The sequence below is a fragment of the Hemiscyllium ocellatum genome, chromosome 10 (genome assembly GCF_020745735.1).
Source record: "Hemiscyllium ocellatum isolate sHemOce1 chromosome 10, sHemOce1.pat.X.cur, whole genome shotgun sequence".
NCBI lineage: Eukaryota > Metazoa > Chordata > Chondrichthyes > Orectolobiformes > Hemiscylliidae > Hemiscyllium > Hemiscyllium ocellatum.
In genome coordinates this window covers 38,122,514-38,141,569 of record NC_083410.1, presented here as the reverse complement: position 1 = coordinate 38,141,569, position 19,056 = coordinate 38,122,514, and the positions used below count along the sequence as shown (strand labels likewise).

At 37.9% G+C, this 19,056-nt stretch overlaps 1 protein-coding gene across 2 annotated transcripts in view; it reads left to right on the top strand.

The window, feature by feature from the left end:
- LOC132819726 (echinoderm microtubule-associated protein-like 4) overlaps positions 1–19,056 on the top strand; it is a 292,630-nt gene that overhangs the window by 241,448 nt on the left and 32,126 nt on the right. For both annotated transcript variants that reach the window (XM_060831410.1, XM_060831409.1), the window contains 2 exons: positions 8,962–9,050; positions 16,175–16,272. In XM_060831410.1, the coding sequence (XP_060687393.1) occupies positions 8,962–9,050; positions 16,175–16,272 (187 nt within the window). The remainder of the gene's footprint in view (positions 1–8,961; positions 9,051–16,174; positions 16,273–19,056) is intronic.

The following is a 19,056-nucleotide window of genomic DNA, read 5'->3' as shown; positions in this document are numbered from 1 at the left end:
TATTTTCATACTACAGTTGGGCTGGAAAGTGAGAGATGCACAACAGCATTCTGGTGTCGCAGCTCTCCAGTTCATGTTTTTCATTAACATGAAAACTTAAATAAGATGAGGAATACTAAAGTCGGAGGGTCAAGTTTATGATTTTTCAGTGAACTATGCAATTAATGTAATATAGCTTAAGTTATTTACCTGGCTCATACTTGTTTTATTGCAGATTCTAGAATGGGAGTAAATAAACTCAATTGTTTATATTGAGAGAATAAAATGTGTAACTTGAAATTAGCTTTATCGATAGGATGTATTTCTAATTTGTGGTCAATAAAATAAAATTAATAAAGTTGTGTAAGGGTGTGATGGATTAATGCTGAGAACTGCATTAAGCACAGTCTAATATACTGATGTCAGATGGCCTCTGGCAAGAGAATGGCTTTGCATCTCAATGGAGTAAATCTTAATATTGAGATCTCCCTCTTAGTCATAGTAACAATGGTCTATCATACCAATGTAACTTGTACTGTCATGTGGTAGACAAGCTGCTTTTTAAACTACCCTGAGATTTTCCTCTCCCATGGTGAACTAGGTAGTCCTTGTATATCTTTACCAGGATCAGTTGTAACAATTCTACCCGATGGATCTTACACCATGGTGAACTGTGGTGAGGATTCATGTTATAATAGTTTAACATATTAGAAATACAATTTGATAGCAACTAATTGTCTAGATTTCAAACTTCATGTCTACAATGTCACTATTATAAATTTTTTAAAATTTCAGACAGGACACTTTTGGCATGTTACGTCAAATCTTCAGTTTTTGATCCTCAGCAAATTTGCCAGCAGAAAAGTAAAGGTACCATTTTAACTGGCATACTGCTGCTACCCTCCCTGGACAGTCACTTGTATGCAGGCAGGTTGATCAGTCTGCAGAAATATCAGAATTAGGGAGGGTTCTAGAGGACTGGAAAATCGCTAACATGACACCCCTGTTTAAAAAGGGCGTAAAGCAAAATACGGACAATAACTGACCAATTAGCCTAACCTTGGTGGTGGGTAAAATCCTGGAATCCATTGTGAAAGATGAGATTTCTGAATATTTGTAAGTGTATGGTAAAACAGGGCAAAGTCAGTATCATTTCATCAAGGGAAGATCATGCCTGACAAATCTGCTACAATTCTTTGAGGAAGTAATAAGCAGGTTTGACTAAGGAGAGCCAATGGATATTTTTTAACTGGAATTCAAGAACGTCTTTAACAAAGTGCCGCACTGGAGGCTGCTGAGTAAGATAAGGGCCCATGGTGTTAGAGGCAAGGTGCTAGCATGGATAGAAGCTTGGCTGTTTGGCAGAAAGCAGAGGGTGGGGATAAAGCGGTCCTTCTCAGGATGACAAGTGGTGTCCCACAATGCTGAGTGTTGGGATGACAACTTTTCACTTTATACATTAATGAACCAGATGAAGAAACTGAGGGCATTCTGACTAAGTTTTCAGATGATACAAAGATCGGTAGAGAGATAGGTGGGGAGGCTGCAGAAGAATTTGGACAGATTAGGAGAGTGAGCAAAGAAGTTGCAGATGGAGTACAACATAGCAAAGTGTGAGGTCATGCACTTTGGTCGGAAGAATAGAGGTATGGACTATTTTCTAAATGGGGAGAAAATTCAGAAATCTGAAGTGCAAAAAGACTTAGGATTTATAGTCCAGGATTCTCTCAAGGTAAACGTGCGGATTGAGTCAGTAATTCGGAAGGCAAATACTTGAATATAAAAGTAGGGATGAACTTCTGAGGCTCTATATGGCTCTGGTCAGACCACATTTGGAGTATTGTGCGCAGTTTTGGGTCCCTTATCTCAGGAAGAATGTACTGGCCCTGGAGTGTGTTCAGAAGAGGTTCTTGAGAATGGTCCCTAGAATGAAAAGTTTAACATATGAGGAAGGTTTGAGGAGACTCTTTATACTCGATGGAGTTTAGAAGAATGAGGCGGGGCTCTAATTGAAATATACAGAATACTGAATGGCCTGGCCAGAGTAGATGTTGGGAAGATGTTTCCATTGGTAAGAGAAACTAGGTCATGAGAGCACAGACTTAGAATAAAGGGAAGACCCTTTAGAACAGAGATGAGGAGAAATGTCTTCAGCCAGAGAGTGAATGAATCTATGGAATTCATTGCCACAGAAGGTTGTGGATGTTAGGTCATTGTGTATATTTAAGACTGAGATAGGTTCTTGATTGTAAAGACGATCAAAGGTTAACTGGGAGAGCGCGGAGAATGGGGTTGAGAAACCTATCAGCCATGATTGAATGGAGGAGCAGACTCAATGGCCTGAATGGCCTCATTTCTGCTCCTATGTCTTATGGTCTTGTTCATTGTTACTAAATTGCAGTGCAATCTACCGATGGTACAATAAGGAGAGAAACATTCCCTATTGTTTCTTTCTCTACTAGATCCACAGTCAGTAAGAATAAAAGACATAATTGACTAAATTTAGAATTAAAATATGAAAGCCAGTACGCCTATAAAATGTTGCAACTCAAAGGAGTAATTTTTCAAAGTTCTCATTGACTCCATTTTCAGTAAGCTCTTATCTATACTCAGATTATTTACTTATTTTAAACCCTTCCAAAAGAAAATGGAAGAAAATGAAATCTCTCCACAGAGAAAAGCAGTTTTGGACCATTTTGCATCCAATAAATTGACATATGGGAAATCGTGGCTTTTTTTTATCTCAAAGTCATATAGCCACAAAGAACTTCAAATGCAGGGTAGTGCTGCTCCATGTGTTTCATGTGGTTTGGCATTTGTGATTCTGACAAGCCATATATTAAAGAATATCCACATAGTGATGGATGATTCAGTTTGTGGTCAAGATAGAAACACTGAACAGGGCTCGTCATTTCCTGAATTTCAACAGTTCATTTTCAGAGCATTGTAAAATGACTGTGTAGTTATTTTACTGCTGTTGAGAATTCAGAGGTGGGTAAAATTTGTTGAAATATTGTACCTTAGCTAAAAATAAAACATTGCTAATGGGTTATCTTAATAGATCGATCATTAAAGGGTATATCATACGAAATCTGTGCCTTCTGATAAGTTGAGGTCTATGAGCAAAACTTGATACAAATGTTTCCTGTCTGTCCAAGTGTGTCATGCACTATTCAATTTTTTTACAGCTGGATCATATTATGGATATCATGGGGAAAATATTTCATAGTTATTTACACTTATTCAGATCTGCAGTGTACTTAAATATAAAACTAATTGTCCAGTCTGTCTCATGTTGAGAAGGATTAGAATGATTAGGCAAAGTATATTCTAACATGAACCTGAAGAGGAATACTTCTAATATATCTAATGTTTTGCTACAAGTTGCTAGAAAATTAATAATATATGTAGTCTCATTCTCATTTAATGCTACATTTTGGCTCTTTTGGTTACATTTTATAAAATTTCCAAAAAGATGCAGGTGAAGTGCATCAAGATAAGAAATAAGAGTTTTGCTGAAAAAAGAGGAACACTTGTGAAGCTTTTTGTCTTGCACTCATTAGGAGAGGTGCAAGAAAGCAAAATTTCAAACGGGTGAATTAAAGCATGAAAAAAGGGTGCTGATTGGCTGTTAAGTAGACTCTGGTCACGTTGTTAATATGACAAATACACCAGGGAACTGTTGTCCTCCCACACTTTTACGCAATCCAGACATTGAGCAAGTCTGAACATATTCCTTTTTTCCTACAGAGGACAGATCCCTGCATTTAAATATCAAGTGCATATGGAACACAATATGAGCCCGACTCATAATCTTTAGTTGTTTTTTTCTTGTAATACTTAGCATGGTCACATACTGACTGTGTTAAAAATATATGCGCTTGCTGAACAATCAAAGTCCCTGTCCTGATGAATGCAAGGTGAAAAGTTTTATGTTGTTTCAACAATGTTCAATTTCTCTCCTACCAAATGATTAGGGGTAGGGTCATTGCATTCTAAAGATTCTGAACAGTGAAAAGGTTTTTGTGGTCCTGATCAATGATTATATCCTTTACATGGAAATCTTTAAAGAGTGTTTAGAGCTGGTTTTGTCTGTTAATCCATACTTTCGGAGTTAACGAAGCTGTGAGAAAGGAAGAAAAGCAAAATAATTTTTTGTGAAGAAGTTATGGATAGTATTATGTGAAAGGTGGGTGCTTATAATGTGTAGTTAGCCTGAGAATTGAACAAACTTTACAAACAGCAATGAATGACTACATAATTGATAAGTGAAGAAAATAGAAAATTAAAGTAAATAGTAGGAAACATAAATTTAAGAACTTTTACAAATATGCAAAAAGGAAGAGAGTAGACTAAGTCAAACAGTGATCCCTTAGATGCTAAGATCAAATGAATTGTGATCAAGAATAAGGAAATGGCAGAAATAAACAACTATCTTGATTTAACTTTACAGAATGCAGAAGGCATACTCAAAATTGTACAGAACCTAGGGGTAAACTGAGAGAGAGGAATGTGAAGTAAAAAAAATAAGCAGGGGAAAAATGGTAAACAAACATGTAATAAAGCAAACGAAACCCCTGGGTCTGATCACTGGTCACACTGCAATGTCGAATCACTGGGATGTTAAGATTCTTCTAAGAAATTGAATAGAATGGACCTATATACTGGAGTTTCAATGAATGAGTGGTGGTAACTTAAAGGTTTTGACAGGGTAGATACATTGTGTATTCTTCTCACTAGAGGGCCTCGAATTTCTCGAATATTTTAAACTAAAAGGGGTAAATCTTTTAAAACTCAGATAATGAGAAATGGTTTTCACACCGTCATTGATCTTTACAGTTGTCTACCCCAGAGGGTCATGGATCCTCCAGTCATAGAGTATGTTCAAGAATGCTTAAATTCTTAGAAAATCAAGCGATAATGAAAATTGGTTAGGGTGTGGATTGAAATCAAATATCAACCATGATCTTATTAAATGGCAGAGCAGATTTGAGGGACCATATGATGACCTTGATAAAAGTGGAGATACTGTATAAGATGATTAGAGTTGTAGTCTAACAATCTTGGCAATGTTAGCACAATTGTGAAGAAGCAGAGAAAAGTTAGTAGCATTTACCCTTGTGGAGTGCAGAAGATCATTATTAGTCTTCTGCCACTGCTGGGCATTTCTCTTGATGCACATAATAGCATTGACCCAGGTGGTCAGCTATGACCTAGCTGGCTGTCACTGGTGAGGTGACCTCTTTTGCCAATCCATAGGAAAGAAGGTGATCCTCCTGTTCACCACCTTGCCTACCAGTGTCTTCATGCTCTCATCACTGTTGTAGGCTGGCAGCTTCCCTTCTGGAAGACATCCTTTCCCAAAATGTTGGAGCAGCAGGGTATGAAGGATAGTTTCTGCCTTCCAGGTTTTTGAAGTGGTGCGCAGCTGGATTTTAAATACAATGCCAACTGTGTGAACAGTGCAAGATACCACTAGCAGTGAATACTTCTGCCTTTGCTGTCACATGTTTTAACTTGTGGAGTATAGGTCGATAATTAATGAGCTGAGCAGCAGAACATTGCATGAGAAAAGTAGCCATGGCAGGGAACCTCCATAAATTCCTTGACAATGACATTTAGTCAAAATGGGAAAATTCAATTCAGTGTTTCAGTTTTTGCTGTTTAATTGAAAATTGGCAATTGAAAATGTGTAAATTTTAAACAAGTGACAGGTGAGGTTGGGGGCAGATGGGGAGAAGAACGTAAGTGTATATCTGTGCTATTGTGGAAGGCTTACCAGCTGTTAGCTCTGTTTACAGGTATTGCTGAGCTAGTTGAACATGCCCAGCATTTTCACTTTGTATTTTTAAACTTGATTCAATGCTGCAATGGAGACGTAGAATATGCAGTATCATATCCAAGACTTGCAAAATGTATCTGCTAACCTGTTTTGCATGTCTTCTACTTTATCAGGTCAGGACATGTCCTTGATGATGTCCTGTTGCTTTTATAAGGCCTGACTGAAACTACTTATCTAGGTGTAAAAGTATTCTTATAACTGTCCATTTAGAGGTGCCTTAGATTTTTTGAAGATGACTTTGGCATTTTCAAAAGCTCCTTTCAACCTGTGGCATTCTACATTTTATATACTTTGCTCATGAGTTTAATTCTGCTGTTGTTATTTCAATGCTTGCACATGGCAGTAGGGTGGGAATCAGAAATTAAGATCTCATTAACTATTGAGAAATGTTTCAAAGGCATCCAATTTTCAGACACTGTTTTTATTGTTTTCTTGTACCATTTAATAAAGGTTAAGAACTTTGCAGTCATAGCCAAGAAAAGCATTGAAATTTGTCATACTATTGCAGAACTTTGCAATTCAGTCAATGGGAGCATCATGATTTTCTAATATATGCCTTTACACAGTTGATCCATTCTAAAGTTTATTTAAAATGGTGCATCCATTTTCAAAGCATGCACCTCCATATTACATTCTTTCGCTGGTACTCAAGTAATGCATTCTGACCTCTCTAGCTATGTCAAGGGCATCTTGAAACCCATTATACAGCCCCCCCCCCACAAGCTTAGGTCACGACACTACACTACAGATTTCTTTCAGCAACTTGGTACCCACGACTAGTCGAACCAGGGACATTGCTGTCACAATGGACGTTTCAGTACTCTAAACCAGCATCCCCCACGATGATGGCATGACTGCAACAGCCTTGGTCTTCAACAACAACTGCCAATCTCCGAGCACCATCCGACAACTCATCCACTTCATCCTTGACCACAACATTTGCATCTTTGACAACTGATTCTTCATCCAGATGCATAGAACAGTGGTGGGACCAAATTTGTACCCCAATATGCCAACTTTTTCATGCACAAGTTTGAACAAGACTTATTTGCTGCACAGGACCTCCAACCAGCATTATACACCAGATATATTGATGACATTGTCTTCTTCTGGACTCATGGTGAGAAGTCACTGAAACAACTGCACAGTGATATCAACAAGTTTCCTCTCACCATCAGACTTACCATGAACTACTCTTTAGTATGTGTCACATTTTTGGACACGCATCTCCATCAAGGACAGGCATCTCAGTACTTCACTCTGCTGCAAACCCACTGATAACTTCATAATACTACACTTCTCTGGCTTCTACCCTCAACATAGTAAAACAACCAAGCCCTACACATACACAGGATCTTTTCAGATGAGGAGCAACATAATGGACACCTGAAGGTGCTCAAGGATGCCCTTGTATGAGCAGGGAATGATACTCAACTCATCAGTTACCATGGGATGCAACTAATTGGGTACCCTTCATTGTCCAGTACTTCCCCAGAGCAGAGAAACCACACCATGTTCTTCGCAGCCTGCAACACATTATCGATGAGGATAAGCACCTTGCCAAGACTTTCCCTGTGCCTTCAGTTCTTGCCTCTAAACAACCGTCAAGCCTTAACTAGACCGTTGTTCGCAGCAACTGCCCAGCCTTCAGGACAACATTGACCACAACACCGTACAACCCTGTCATGGCAACCACTGCAAGATGAGTCGACATGGATACCACTATTACACGTGGGACACCACACAATGTGTACACAGCAGGTACTCATGTGACTCAGCCAGTGTTGTCTATCTCATAAGCTGCAGGCAAGGATGCCTTGAGGCATGGTACATTGGTGAGACTAGGCAAACGCTACATCAACAGATGAATGGACACCGCGCAACAATTGTCAGTCAGGGGTGTTCCTTCCCAGTCGGGAACACTTCGGCAGTCAGGGGCATTCAGCCTCGGATCTTCGGATGACTGTCCTCTAGGGTGGACTTCAGGATACACAACAAACACAGAGAGTGGTAGAGCAGAGGCAGATAGTCCAGTTTGGTACCAATGAGGATGGCCTCAAATTGGGTTCATGTCACTATACAGGTGACCCCACTACACTATTCTCACTCTCTCTCTCAAGCTCTCACTCTTTTTCTCATGGTGTCACACACTCATTCTCTCTCGCCCTCTTGCTCTCTGGCCCGCCGTCTCGCTGTCATTCTCTGACATGCCCCTCGCCCCCCACACCTCCTGCTCGCGTTCCCCCTCCCCCGCTTGCACCCCCTCTCTGTGCCCCCTGCCCTGTCCCCCCCCCCTTTCCCTGCCACCCCTTCCCTGTTCCCCCCCCTCATGTATGCCTACACACACACACACACACACACACACACACACACACACACACACACACACACACACACCAGTCAGTGGGGTGAATTTGCACAATTATATATGCAGATACATTCTAGTTTGCTCAAAAAGCGCACAATCTGCAGGCTGTCAATCCATGTAATATTTTATAAATTCCACTTTGGAAATAGAACCAGTCTGACCCAAGATTGGGATACAGACAGACTCTAACCTCTCACCTTTAATGCATTATCTGAGCTGAGATGTCACTTTTTTTTATAAAACCTGAAGTTGTCTTGAGAATGTGACTTAGAAGAAGTTTTGGGATTTCTATATTAATGAATCGAAACTGCAACCCATTCTAAAAGATAACAGCAATCTAGGTTTGTTCAATGTATCATATCAGTTGCATGACACTAATCTTTTGCTATAAATGCTGTGTCTTAAGGTCGTGCTCCACAGCTACTTGATGAGTGCTTCCAAATAAACCTGTTGGACTATAACCTGGTGTTGTATGATTTTTAACTCAGTATTTTTAGATCAAATTCTCTTCACAATTAACATAAGGCAAGTGTCTCTCTTCACTTTCAGGCGAGGCTTATGTCATTTATTTAGAATATTAACATAGCATAGCTATATGTGGGCAAGTGTTAAGCAGAATGAAATAGTTGAAAAAAGGAAAAGTTTTAAATGATTAGTGGACTGAAGAAGACTTTGTCAAGTAAATATGATGTTTATTAATGAATACTGCAATATAGTAAGGAATAGCATAATTATAGATGAGCTTGATTTATTAATATTTCTTGCACAACAGGTGGTTTGTTCTGGATGCTGAGACTAAAGACCTGGTTTCAATACACACTGATGGGAATGAACAGCTCTCAGTGATGCGATATTCTCCAGGTAATTGAATTTGTTTCACATTTGTTCCAATTATTGTAATATAACAACATTTAAAACGTTTTACTGGTATCATGAGCACAATTTGTTTGCTAATGACAAGCTCCCAATTATAGATACATAGAAAATAGGAGCAGAAGTAGGCCATTTGGTCCTTCAAATTCACTCCATTATTAATAATGATCACGACTAATCACTCAACTCATCCTGTTCCCACTTTGTCCCCATACCCTTTGATCCCTTTCCCCTAAGAACTATATCTTACTCCTCCTCGAAAACATTCAATGTTTTTGTCTCAACCTCTTTCTATGGCATACAATTCCACAGGCTCACCACTGGGTGAAGAAATCTCTCCTTGTTTCAGTATCCAATGACTCATTGCCATATCCTGAGACTGCGACCCTAGTTCTGGATTTCCCAGTCATCAAGAGGACACTTCATACATTTACCCTCTCTAGTCATTAAGAACTATGGCACAGAAAGGCCTTTCATCCTCCTCCTATTAGAATTTTATAGATATCTATGATACTCCCCCCTCAAGCTTCTAAACAGCAATGACTATACCCTAACCGATCTAATCTCTCCTGCTGTCCCAGGAACAATCTGATAAACCTTTGTTACACTCCCTCCATTCCAAGAATATCTTTGTTTAGATATCAGAATTGCACACAATACTCAAGAAGGCCTGTACAGTAACAGCTAGACATCTCTGCTCCTGCACTCAACCCCCTCACTATGAATGTCAGCGTACCATTTGCCATCTGCTGCTTGCTTACTTTCAGTGCCTGATGTACAAGATACTCAAGTCTAGTTGCATCTCCTCCTTTTCCAATTTATCACTGTTTAGATAATCTGCTTTGTATTTTTGCTTCCAAAGTGGACAATCTCACATTTATCCACATTATACTTCATCTTTCATGCATTCATCCCTTTCATTCAACTTGTTCCAAACACACTGAAGCATCTCTGTATCCTCCTCACAGTTCACCTTCCAAACCAGCTTTGTGTTGTTGTAACCTTAGAGACTTTACTTTTAATTCCTCATCTAAATCATTTATGTATAAATTGTGAATAGCTGGGGCATACACACTGATCCCTGTGGCACTCCACTTGTCACTGACTGCCACTCAGAAACAGGCATATATTTAGTCCCACTCTTTGTTGCTTGTCCATAACCAGCTCCCTATATGTCAGTACCCACAATTCCAAGCGGTTTAATTTTACATACACATCTCTTATATGGGACTTTTTATATATGAGATTTAAAGTAAATAAACCAAATAAAACACACACACACACTAGCTTTTTTAAAATTAACTCTACCAGGTACATCCTCAAAAAATTCCAATTGATTAGGCAAGCATGATTTCCCTTTCGTAAATCCATGCTGACTCTGTCCAATCCTGTCAGTGTTTTCCAAGTGCTCTATTATTAAGACTTTCATAATGCACTCTTGCATTTTCCCTACAAGAATGTCCAGTTCAACACCTATAATTCCCTAATTTCTCTTTTCCTCCTTTTCTGAATAGTGAGGTTAGATCAAATATCCAGCAATCCATAGGGACTGTTCTGGAGTCTAAAGAATCTTGAACAATAACCACAGATAATACTGCTGTTTTGAGCGCCACTTCCTTATCTACTCAGGGATGTAGATTAAAGGGCCCTGGGGATTCGTCAGCCTTTAATTCCATCAATTTCCCAACAACATGTATCTACTAATACTGAGTTCCTTCAGTTCCTATCTTTCACTAGACACTCTATTCCCCAATATTTTTGCAATATTAATTGTGTTCTCCTCTATGAAGACAACCAAAATGATTCCGACTATAAGGGACCCACATTTATCTTCATTAATCTTTTTCTCTTCTTGTGCAAACTGAATGTAAAAGCTTCTGGTCCCTGTAAGCTTACTCTCGTACTCTTACTTTCTCCTCCTTGCTCAATCCCTTTGTCCTCTTTTGCTGAATTCTAAATTGCTACCAATCTTCAGGTCTGCTGTTTTTTTTCAGCCAGTTTGTACACTCCTTACTTAGATCTAGTACTATCTCTAATTTTCCTTTTTAGACATGGTCAGACTATCTTTCTCACTTTATTTTTGTGCCACTCAGGAATGAACAATTGTTGTGATTTCTCCATACACACTTTAAATGCTTGCCTATCCACTGTCATTCTTTTAAATAATGTTCCCCGATTTATCATAGTCAGCTCATGCATCATAACATCATAGTTTCACTATTTAGACTCAGGACCCTAGTCTTGGAATCAATTACATCACTCTCCATCTTAAAGAAGAATTCTGCCATATTATGGTCACTCTCTCCCAAGGGGACTGGCACAGCTAGATTGCCAATTATTCCTTTTTCATACAAGAGTACCTAATCTAGGATGGCCTGTCACTAGTTGTTTTCTCAATGTATTGATCTAGAAAACCACATTATATACACTCCAGGAAGTCCCCTTCCATAGAATTGTTACAGGTTTGATTCTTTCAGCATTCATGTAGGAACCGGAGTTGTTCATATATGGTGCTATCCTGTGCCAACCGCCTAAGCACCACGTACGAACAGGTTTGATTTGCCCTATCTGTATGCAGATTACAGTCGCCCATAATGTGCCTTTCTTGCTTGCGTCTCTTGTTTCTTATGTAATACCTTCTCCAATGTTACCACTTCAATTGGAGGGTCAATATACAATCCTGACTACTATATTCCCTTGATGTTTTTAAGCTCTGCCCATACAGATTCCACTTCCTCTGTTGTGTTAAAACTCATTAACCAGCAATGCTACTCCATCTCATTTTCTTCTTCATCCTTTCTAAAATCTGTATACCCTTGGATCTTCAGTCCTCATTGCTGTTCACTCTGCAGTTATGCCTCCAAAATCCCAACTATATCATACCTATTTATATCTATTCAAATGCTTTCTCCATTGCACCATCTCTCCAGTCATTTATTCTTCTGATATATCCTATTCTTTCCAGAACATGGCATTGGTAGCAATCCTGAGATCATTACATAGAGGTCCTACTTTTTAACTTGATTCCTGACTAACTATATTCTGCTTTTAGAACGTCATCCCATTGTTAACCTATGCCATTAGTATCTGTGTGTACCACGACCACTAGTTTTTCACACTCCTAGTCCACAATGTCCAATAGCTGCTCCAGACATCCTTGATCCTTGCATCTGGTTGGCCAACCTGATGCCATGTTTGTGGCCACAGAAACATCTGTCTGTACCCCTTATGAATGAATTCCATATTACCATAGCCACTGTTATTCATCCTTTGCTGTGCAGCAGAGTTAGGCATGCTTCCAATAATTTGGTTGTTGCTACTTTCCTCTGAGAGGAAATAATAATATCCAAAGTGTATACTTGTTTTACAAATAAATGACTGCCTTGTCCTCTCTCACTGTTTGGTAGTCATCCATCCCCTCCATGTCTATAAAATCTTAGTCTTCAGGATGACCACTTCTCTATACGTGCTGTCCATGACATTTTGAGCCCCACGGATGCTCCACAGTATCGTAGCTATCCAGCTTTGAAACTTGGGCTTCCGGGAGCTGCAGCTGGAGACACTTCTGACGTATTCTGGTCCCAGGCACCGGAACTGTACCTGATTTCCGACAGAGAGCAGGAGGAGCACACCATGGCCTTGAGCTCTCCTTAATGCCTGAACTGTTGTGATTTCCCACGTTTCATTCAAGTCTTTTTCCTTGGACTCATCAGGACAATTCACAAGAATATCAATTTAAAGATAAAACTATCATTTATACATATGAGAAGGGGTGCTAATTCATTGGCAACTATTTGGATCACCGATGATCAATAGAGGTATTATAATGGAAAATTTGTCAGTTAGGGACGATCAAATGTTAACTGTCAGATACCTGAGAGCAAGTCCTTGAGCACACAGTCAACCTGGCTGGAATCAGATTTAAATAACGTCTGGCAGTTTATAGGTTGCATTACATAAATTGTGTATTATTTTATATATTGTGTGGAAGTTAGTAGACAGGAATAAACTGTACCTACTTGTAAAAGGATCTAGAATGAGAAAGTACAGATTTTTAAGTGATTTGCAAAAAAACAGAAAAAATGTGAGACAAAGCTTTTTCACACAACGGCCAGTTTGGGGCAAGACATATGGTGGAAGCAGATTCAGCTGAGGCATTCAAGGAAACATTAGATGATTAGTTGAATACAGGTAATATGCAAGGGTACAAGGAAAAGGTAGGAGAATGGCACCAAATAATAATACTCATTGGATGGCTGGTGTAGATGTGATAGGCTGAATGGTTTCCAGCTACACCATAACACTTCTATGACAGAAAACTCTCAAACACTGGTTGAGTGAAGGGCTGAACAGAAAGCTTTTCAAACTAATCGATTTAATAAACTTTCCTCTTGTTAGTTAGATATGCACGTGTGGCAGTAACATTTTAAGATTAGCTGAGAGTTTTGAAGTGATCATTTGATATATATAACCAATAGTAAAGATTTATTTTCTTCCAGGTTAATTATACCCTTTTTACCCCCAAAGGTTAGGAAACAGTCTCTCATGAGCATTAATTGGTCTTCTGGAAGCATTCCTGGTGGATATGCTGGAGTTTTGAATCTGTTATACCAAGATTCCAATATAGATTTTTCTAGTAATTACTATTGCAGTGCATGACCTGAGCTTCCTTTTTGACAATAAGTATTAGCAGTGAATTATGTTCTCAGTTTGAAGGCTGTTTTCACTTTGTTTACACCCTAATAGAGGAGGCTTCTTTGTTACCATGCACAGATCAAGAAAGGGCTCATGTCATCCATCTTTGAAATGCATAAATAATTAATGACTGAATTGTGAACCCCAATATGGAGACTTTCACGTTCATCTGAGAGTGCACAATTCTGCTTCCTGGGCTTGTTCTTGCACCCTGACTTTTTTGTACTTGATAATTTTTCATTAATGATTGGAGTATGTAATAATTTTTATTTCCTCTACAGTAATATTACCATAACAAATGGATCAAAACAGTAAATGAATAAAAGTCAAATTAATTTTGAATTATCAGAATTTTGTTTCACATGGAATAAGTAGTATTGAAATAAAACAATTTTAAGATGTATAGATTTCAAACTTGTACGGTCAATATTTCCACAGTTCAAGCCATTCTATGCTTGCATCAGGCTTTTTATTTATGTGATAATGAGACAGTTTTGTCTTGAAAAGATAAAAGTCATTACTTGTTGGAGTAATTATACTTGCAACTTTAAAGTGTTGTGTATTTGGGTTCTACTTTTGATGAAATAGAATGCCATCCAATTGCATTGAAGCCCACACAGAGACTTTAATTTTCATACTTGAAAATATCTGCAAATCGTACAAAAGAATTTTAAATTTGCTGTTAGATTATAGATGGCTTGATAGCCCAGAAAATAAGCATCAACTGTGAACAAGCAATTATTCCTTTCTTGGGGAAGCATACTCCCAGATCCTGCTCAAAAAAAATGTATTTTGAACTTTCATTTCTGTCAAATATCTTCTAAATTCAACACTTGATTGCATTTTTTTTTATCCCTATAATAAAATTGGAATTTGGCTAAACCTTAGCTTAATTTATAACCTGCCTCAATCCTCTGCTGCAATTTTACTGTAGCTCCTTGTCTTTGTGTCATTAGGCCTACATTCAAGATTAATTTTGAGCTATACAAGTTATTTAAGAGTATGCCCATTCTTTGTCAGTTTCTAGGCTCTCCTGGTACACTTAGTTAAAAATCTCACAACAGAGTTATAGTCCAACAGGGTTATAGTCCACCTAATGAAGGAGCAACACTCTGAAAGCTAGTGCTTCCAAATGAACCTGTTGGACTATAACCTGATGTTGTGATTTTTAACTTTGTACACCCCAGATCAACACTAGCATCTCCAAATCACTGGTACATGTACCAGGAAGATTTTATATTACTGTACATGAAATATATTAACTTCTTCAAAAAAAAAATCATTTTTGCTCCAATTATCTAGAGCTTTAAAAGGTACTGATAGATGATTTTGCTTCTCAGGTAGCTTGCCTCTCTGCTGAGTTGGTCCCTTGGGGATATTTACTTTACTGTTTCATTTCATATTTTAATTTCATTAACTAATTCCAAACTTATTTTAGCAAGAGAAGTTGACATAGTGACATTGTCACTAGACCAATAATCCTGAAGTCCAGGCTAATGCTCTGTAGATGGAAATATAAATCCCACCATTACAGCTTGTGGAATTTGACTTCAATTAATAATATGGAATATAAAGCTTGTCTCAATAATGGTGACCATAACCACTATTACAAATTTTTCTAAAAACCTATTGGTTCACTAATATTCTTTCCTGGTTTGGCCAACACTCGACTCCAGAACTACTCCGATGCAGTTGACTCGTAACTGTCCTTTGAAATGGCCATTCAGTATCTTTATATAATGCACAAATTATTTGGACCCAAATGTTCCAGATTAGAAAGATGACAGTACATTGCAATCAGTTGAATGGTGACAAAGGAAAAGCTCTTGCCACAAACATCTCTAGTGCAGCTTTAAGGTTGGCAATAATCAAAATTGAGGCTAATGACCTGATGAAAGATTAATTGAAACATTGCCTTTTGTTTCTCTCCGAACAGATGCTTCCTGACTTGTTAACTGTTTCCAATTTTCTGATTTTTATTTCTTAAAATAGTGCTGATCTTTGAAATTATGATTTAATCAGCCCCTTTTTTTATTTAGAGCAGGCTTAATGTTACTCTGCCCTTTTTTTAGGCTTCAGCCAATTGAATAATTAAGGTTTCAATTTCCTGAGAGAGCACATTTGTCATAAATAGTCACTCACTCAACCTGTGCTCAGAGAGCATTAGTGCCAGTTATGAGACAGCTTGTGCCTGAGATTGAGTTATAGCAAGCTACCCATAACAGAAGTGTGTATGTGTGACTTTATTAGAGGGCTGGAGATTGCTAATATAATAATTTCAGTAAATTGCATGATATGCTGTTTAAACTACTCCTGACCAAATGTTCAAGAAAGTTTTAGATATTACCAAGAAACTTGATGTGCTGAAACAGCATGGTTATTATTCATATAGTTAACACTTTATATATTGTTTACAGATGGTAATTACTTGGCAGTGGGGTCCCATGACAATTTTATTTACATCTACACAGTAGCTGAAAATGGCAGAAAATACAGCAGACAAGGAAAATGCACTGTGAGTGAGTAATTAAAAAAAACTTTAATGAGTCGGAATTAATGAGAAATGTATGATTGACTATTATTGATATTTTCTGTGGGCTTGCTCTGTCAAGGCACATGCTTTCACAAAATAGGCTTCTTTTTTAATGTCCTCCTTAACGGTTGAATTCCAAAGCAATCATTGTAGAGTATTTGCATATATGTTTTTCCCCCTAATGATTCAACTGAATCAGAAACACAAATATAGCTCACATTTAAATGCATTGTTCTAATTTATGTTCCTGTGCTGATCGGTTTTTCTTACAATTTATTTCCAAATTGTTGATGTTAAAAAAGTGTCAAAGATCAAAAAAAACTTTGAAAAATCCAATATAATTTTAATATTGCACCTTTAATTTTAGCCTCCAAATGATGAACTAACATCGAGTGTTGTTGAGAAAATTAAATGTACAGTTATCAAATGTAAATAAGATACATTGTAATGTTTAGACAAGAACATATAGGTCCCTATGATGTGTATTTTAATCTTTTAGACATGCGTTTACTATATGTTCCAGACACTTGGTTATGCTTAATGGTGACAGCAGTGAAAACTATTGAGGAAAGAAAACACAACTGATCCTTTTTAGGATGCACCTTTTCAATGTTGAATAATTGATTTGTGAGGTGCTGTGAAGTTGTTTTTTAATGCAAGAGAAGTCACAAAGTAATTACAGCACAGAAGGAAGGCATTCAGCCCAATGAATCCAGGTTGATACTCTCTCCTGCAATCTTATTAGAAAACAACAAATACTGGAGATCACAGTGGGTCAGACAGCATCCATGGAGAGACAGCAAGCTAACATTTCAAATCCAGATGACTCTTCATCAGAGCTGATGAAGACTTGAAACATTCACTTGCTCTCTCTCCATGGATGCTGTCTGACCCACTATGATCTCTAGCATTTGTTTTCTGATAAGATTCCAGCATCTATGGTAATTTGCTCCTGCAGTCTTATCAGCCTAATTTCCCCATGCTTTATTCCAATAGTGCTGCAAGTTTAGTTTCCTAAGATGCCATCCATTTTCTTTTGAAATTGTTCATTTCATCCATTTCCTCCACTCAGAAGTTTCAGATTGTTAACATTTACTGTATAATAAAAAGGCTCTTCCTCACATCTGGCGCACTTTTCTTACCACAGCCTAAACTGTCATGCTCTTGCCCTTATGCTCAGCTAATTAAAACAGATTTTATTTATGTATGTTATCCAAACATTTCATTTTCACACTTTGTCAAATCTTCATTGAGCTTCTTTGCTCCATGTACAACTAACTTAGCTGATACAACATAACATTATACGTAAAATCCATCATCCTTGAACCAGTTTTTGACAAAACCCTTGCGTACCATGTCAGGCCCATCATTATCCTTCCAATAATACTCTAGTTGTGGCTTAACTAGAGCTTTATAAAGGTTCAGAATAACTTTCCGATTTTCAAACTGTGCCTGTATTTCAACCCAAATTCCCATATGCTTTATAAATTTTTCCTACAATATGCCCTGCACCTTCTGAGATCTAAGCACATAAATACCAGGACCCCCTGTCTCTCTTCACAGTCTCTTTAAAACTCTGCCTTTGATTCCACAATAAATCAGTTAATCATTGTTTTCCCAAAATGCATCACCCACACTTTATTGATTTTAGCCTTTCTATTCTGCTGGCCTGTGTATGGGATGTTACATTTGATCAATATTGATTTTTTTTTTAAATTGAGAGTTCTAGAGTCTAGATGATTACAGCAAGAAGGTACCTCATGTTTGTTCTGTCTCTCATTAAGAAGTACTTTAACCTCCAATTACCCTCCCCTGATTCCGTCAGTCCTGCAATTTTTTTTCTCTTCAGTCTCCGGGTGCTCCGGTTTCCTCCCACAGTCCAAAGATGTGCAGGTTAAGTGAATTGGCCATGCTAAATTGCCCGTAGTGTTAGGTGAAAGGGTAAATGAATGGGTCTAGGTGGGTTGCTCTTCGGAGGGTCAGCATGAACTTGTTGGGCCGAAGGGCCTGTTTCCACACTGTAAGTAATCTAATCTAATCGACCAATTGCATTGTCAGTTGTATCTGCCCCCTGCCACAACAGTGCATTATGGATCTTAACCATTTGTGTTTTAAAAAAAGATTTTCCACATTTCCTCATGTTTGGTCAATCACCGTAAATCTGTGCCTTTTTGCCAATAGTAATAGTTTCTCCATTCCTGCTCTCTCAACTCCTCATGGTTTTGAACATGTCTGTCAAATTTCCACAATCATCCCCCAGGAGAACATGTCCAGCTTCTTGAATCAATCCTAGTAATTGAAGTGCCTCACTTCTGAAACCATTGTCATGATTTATTTTGCACCTTTTGTTATGGACTATGTCAGACTCTTTCAAAACATTTCAAAAAGTAACCCAGACTCTAAGTCTGACATAGAAACAAGAAATTGCCAAATATTAGCTTTACACAGACTCAGCAATAGGGATTCTGAATCATGTGCTAATATAGCATTTATGAATATTTTACAAACTACATAAGTGTTTGAATTCTACAATTTTGATTTTCAGATTAATGTGTTATACTGTCAAACTTTGCATGTATTTTGAGCATTAACATGCATATAAACTTGACTCATTTGTGTAATAAGTCATTCTTTGATTTTCATGATTTTGCGTTGGAAGTGAAGGTATGCTGAGTCAATACAGTTAAACTACAACCTACAGGAATGTCTCGAGTATAAAATGTTATGCAGATTCTAGCACAAGCCTTTTGTTTTCTTCATTTGCTA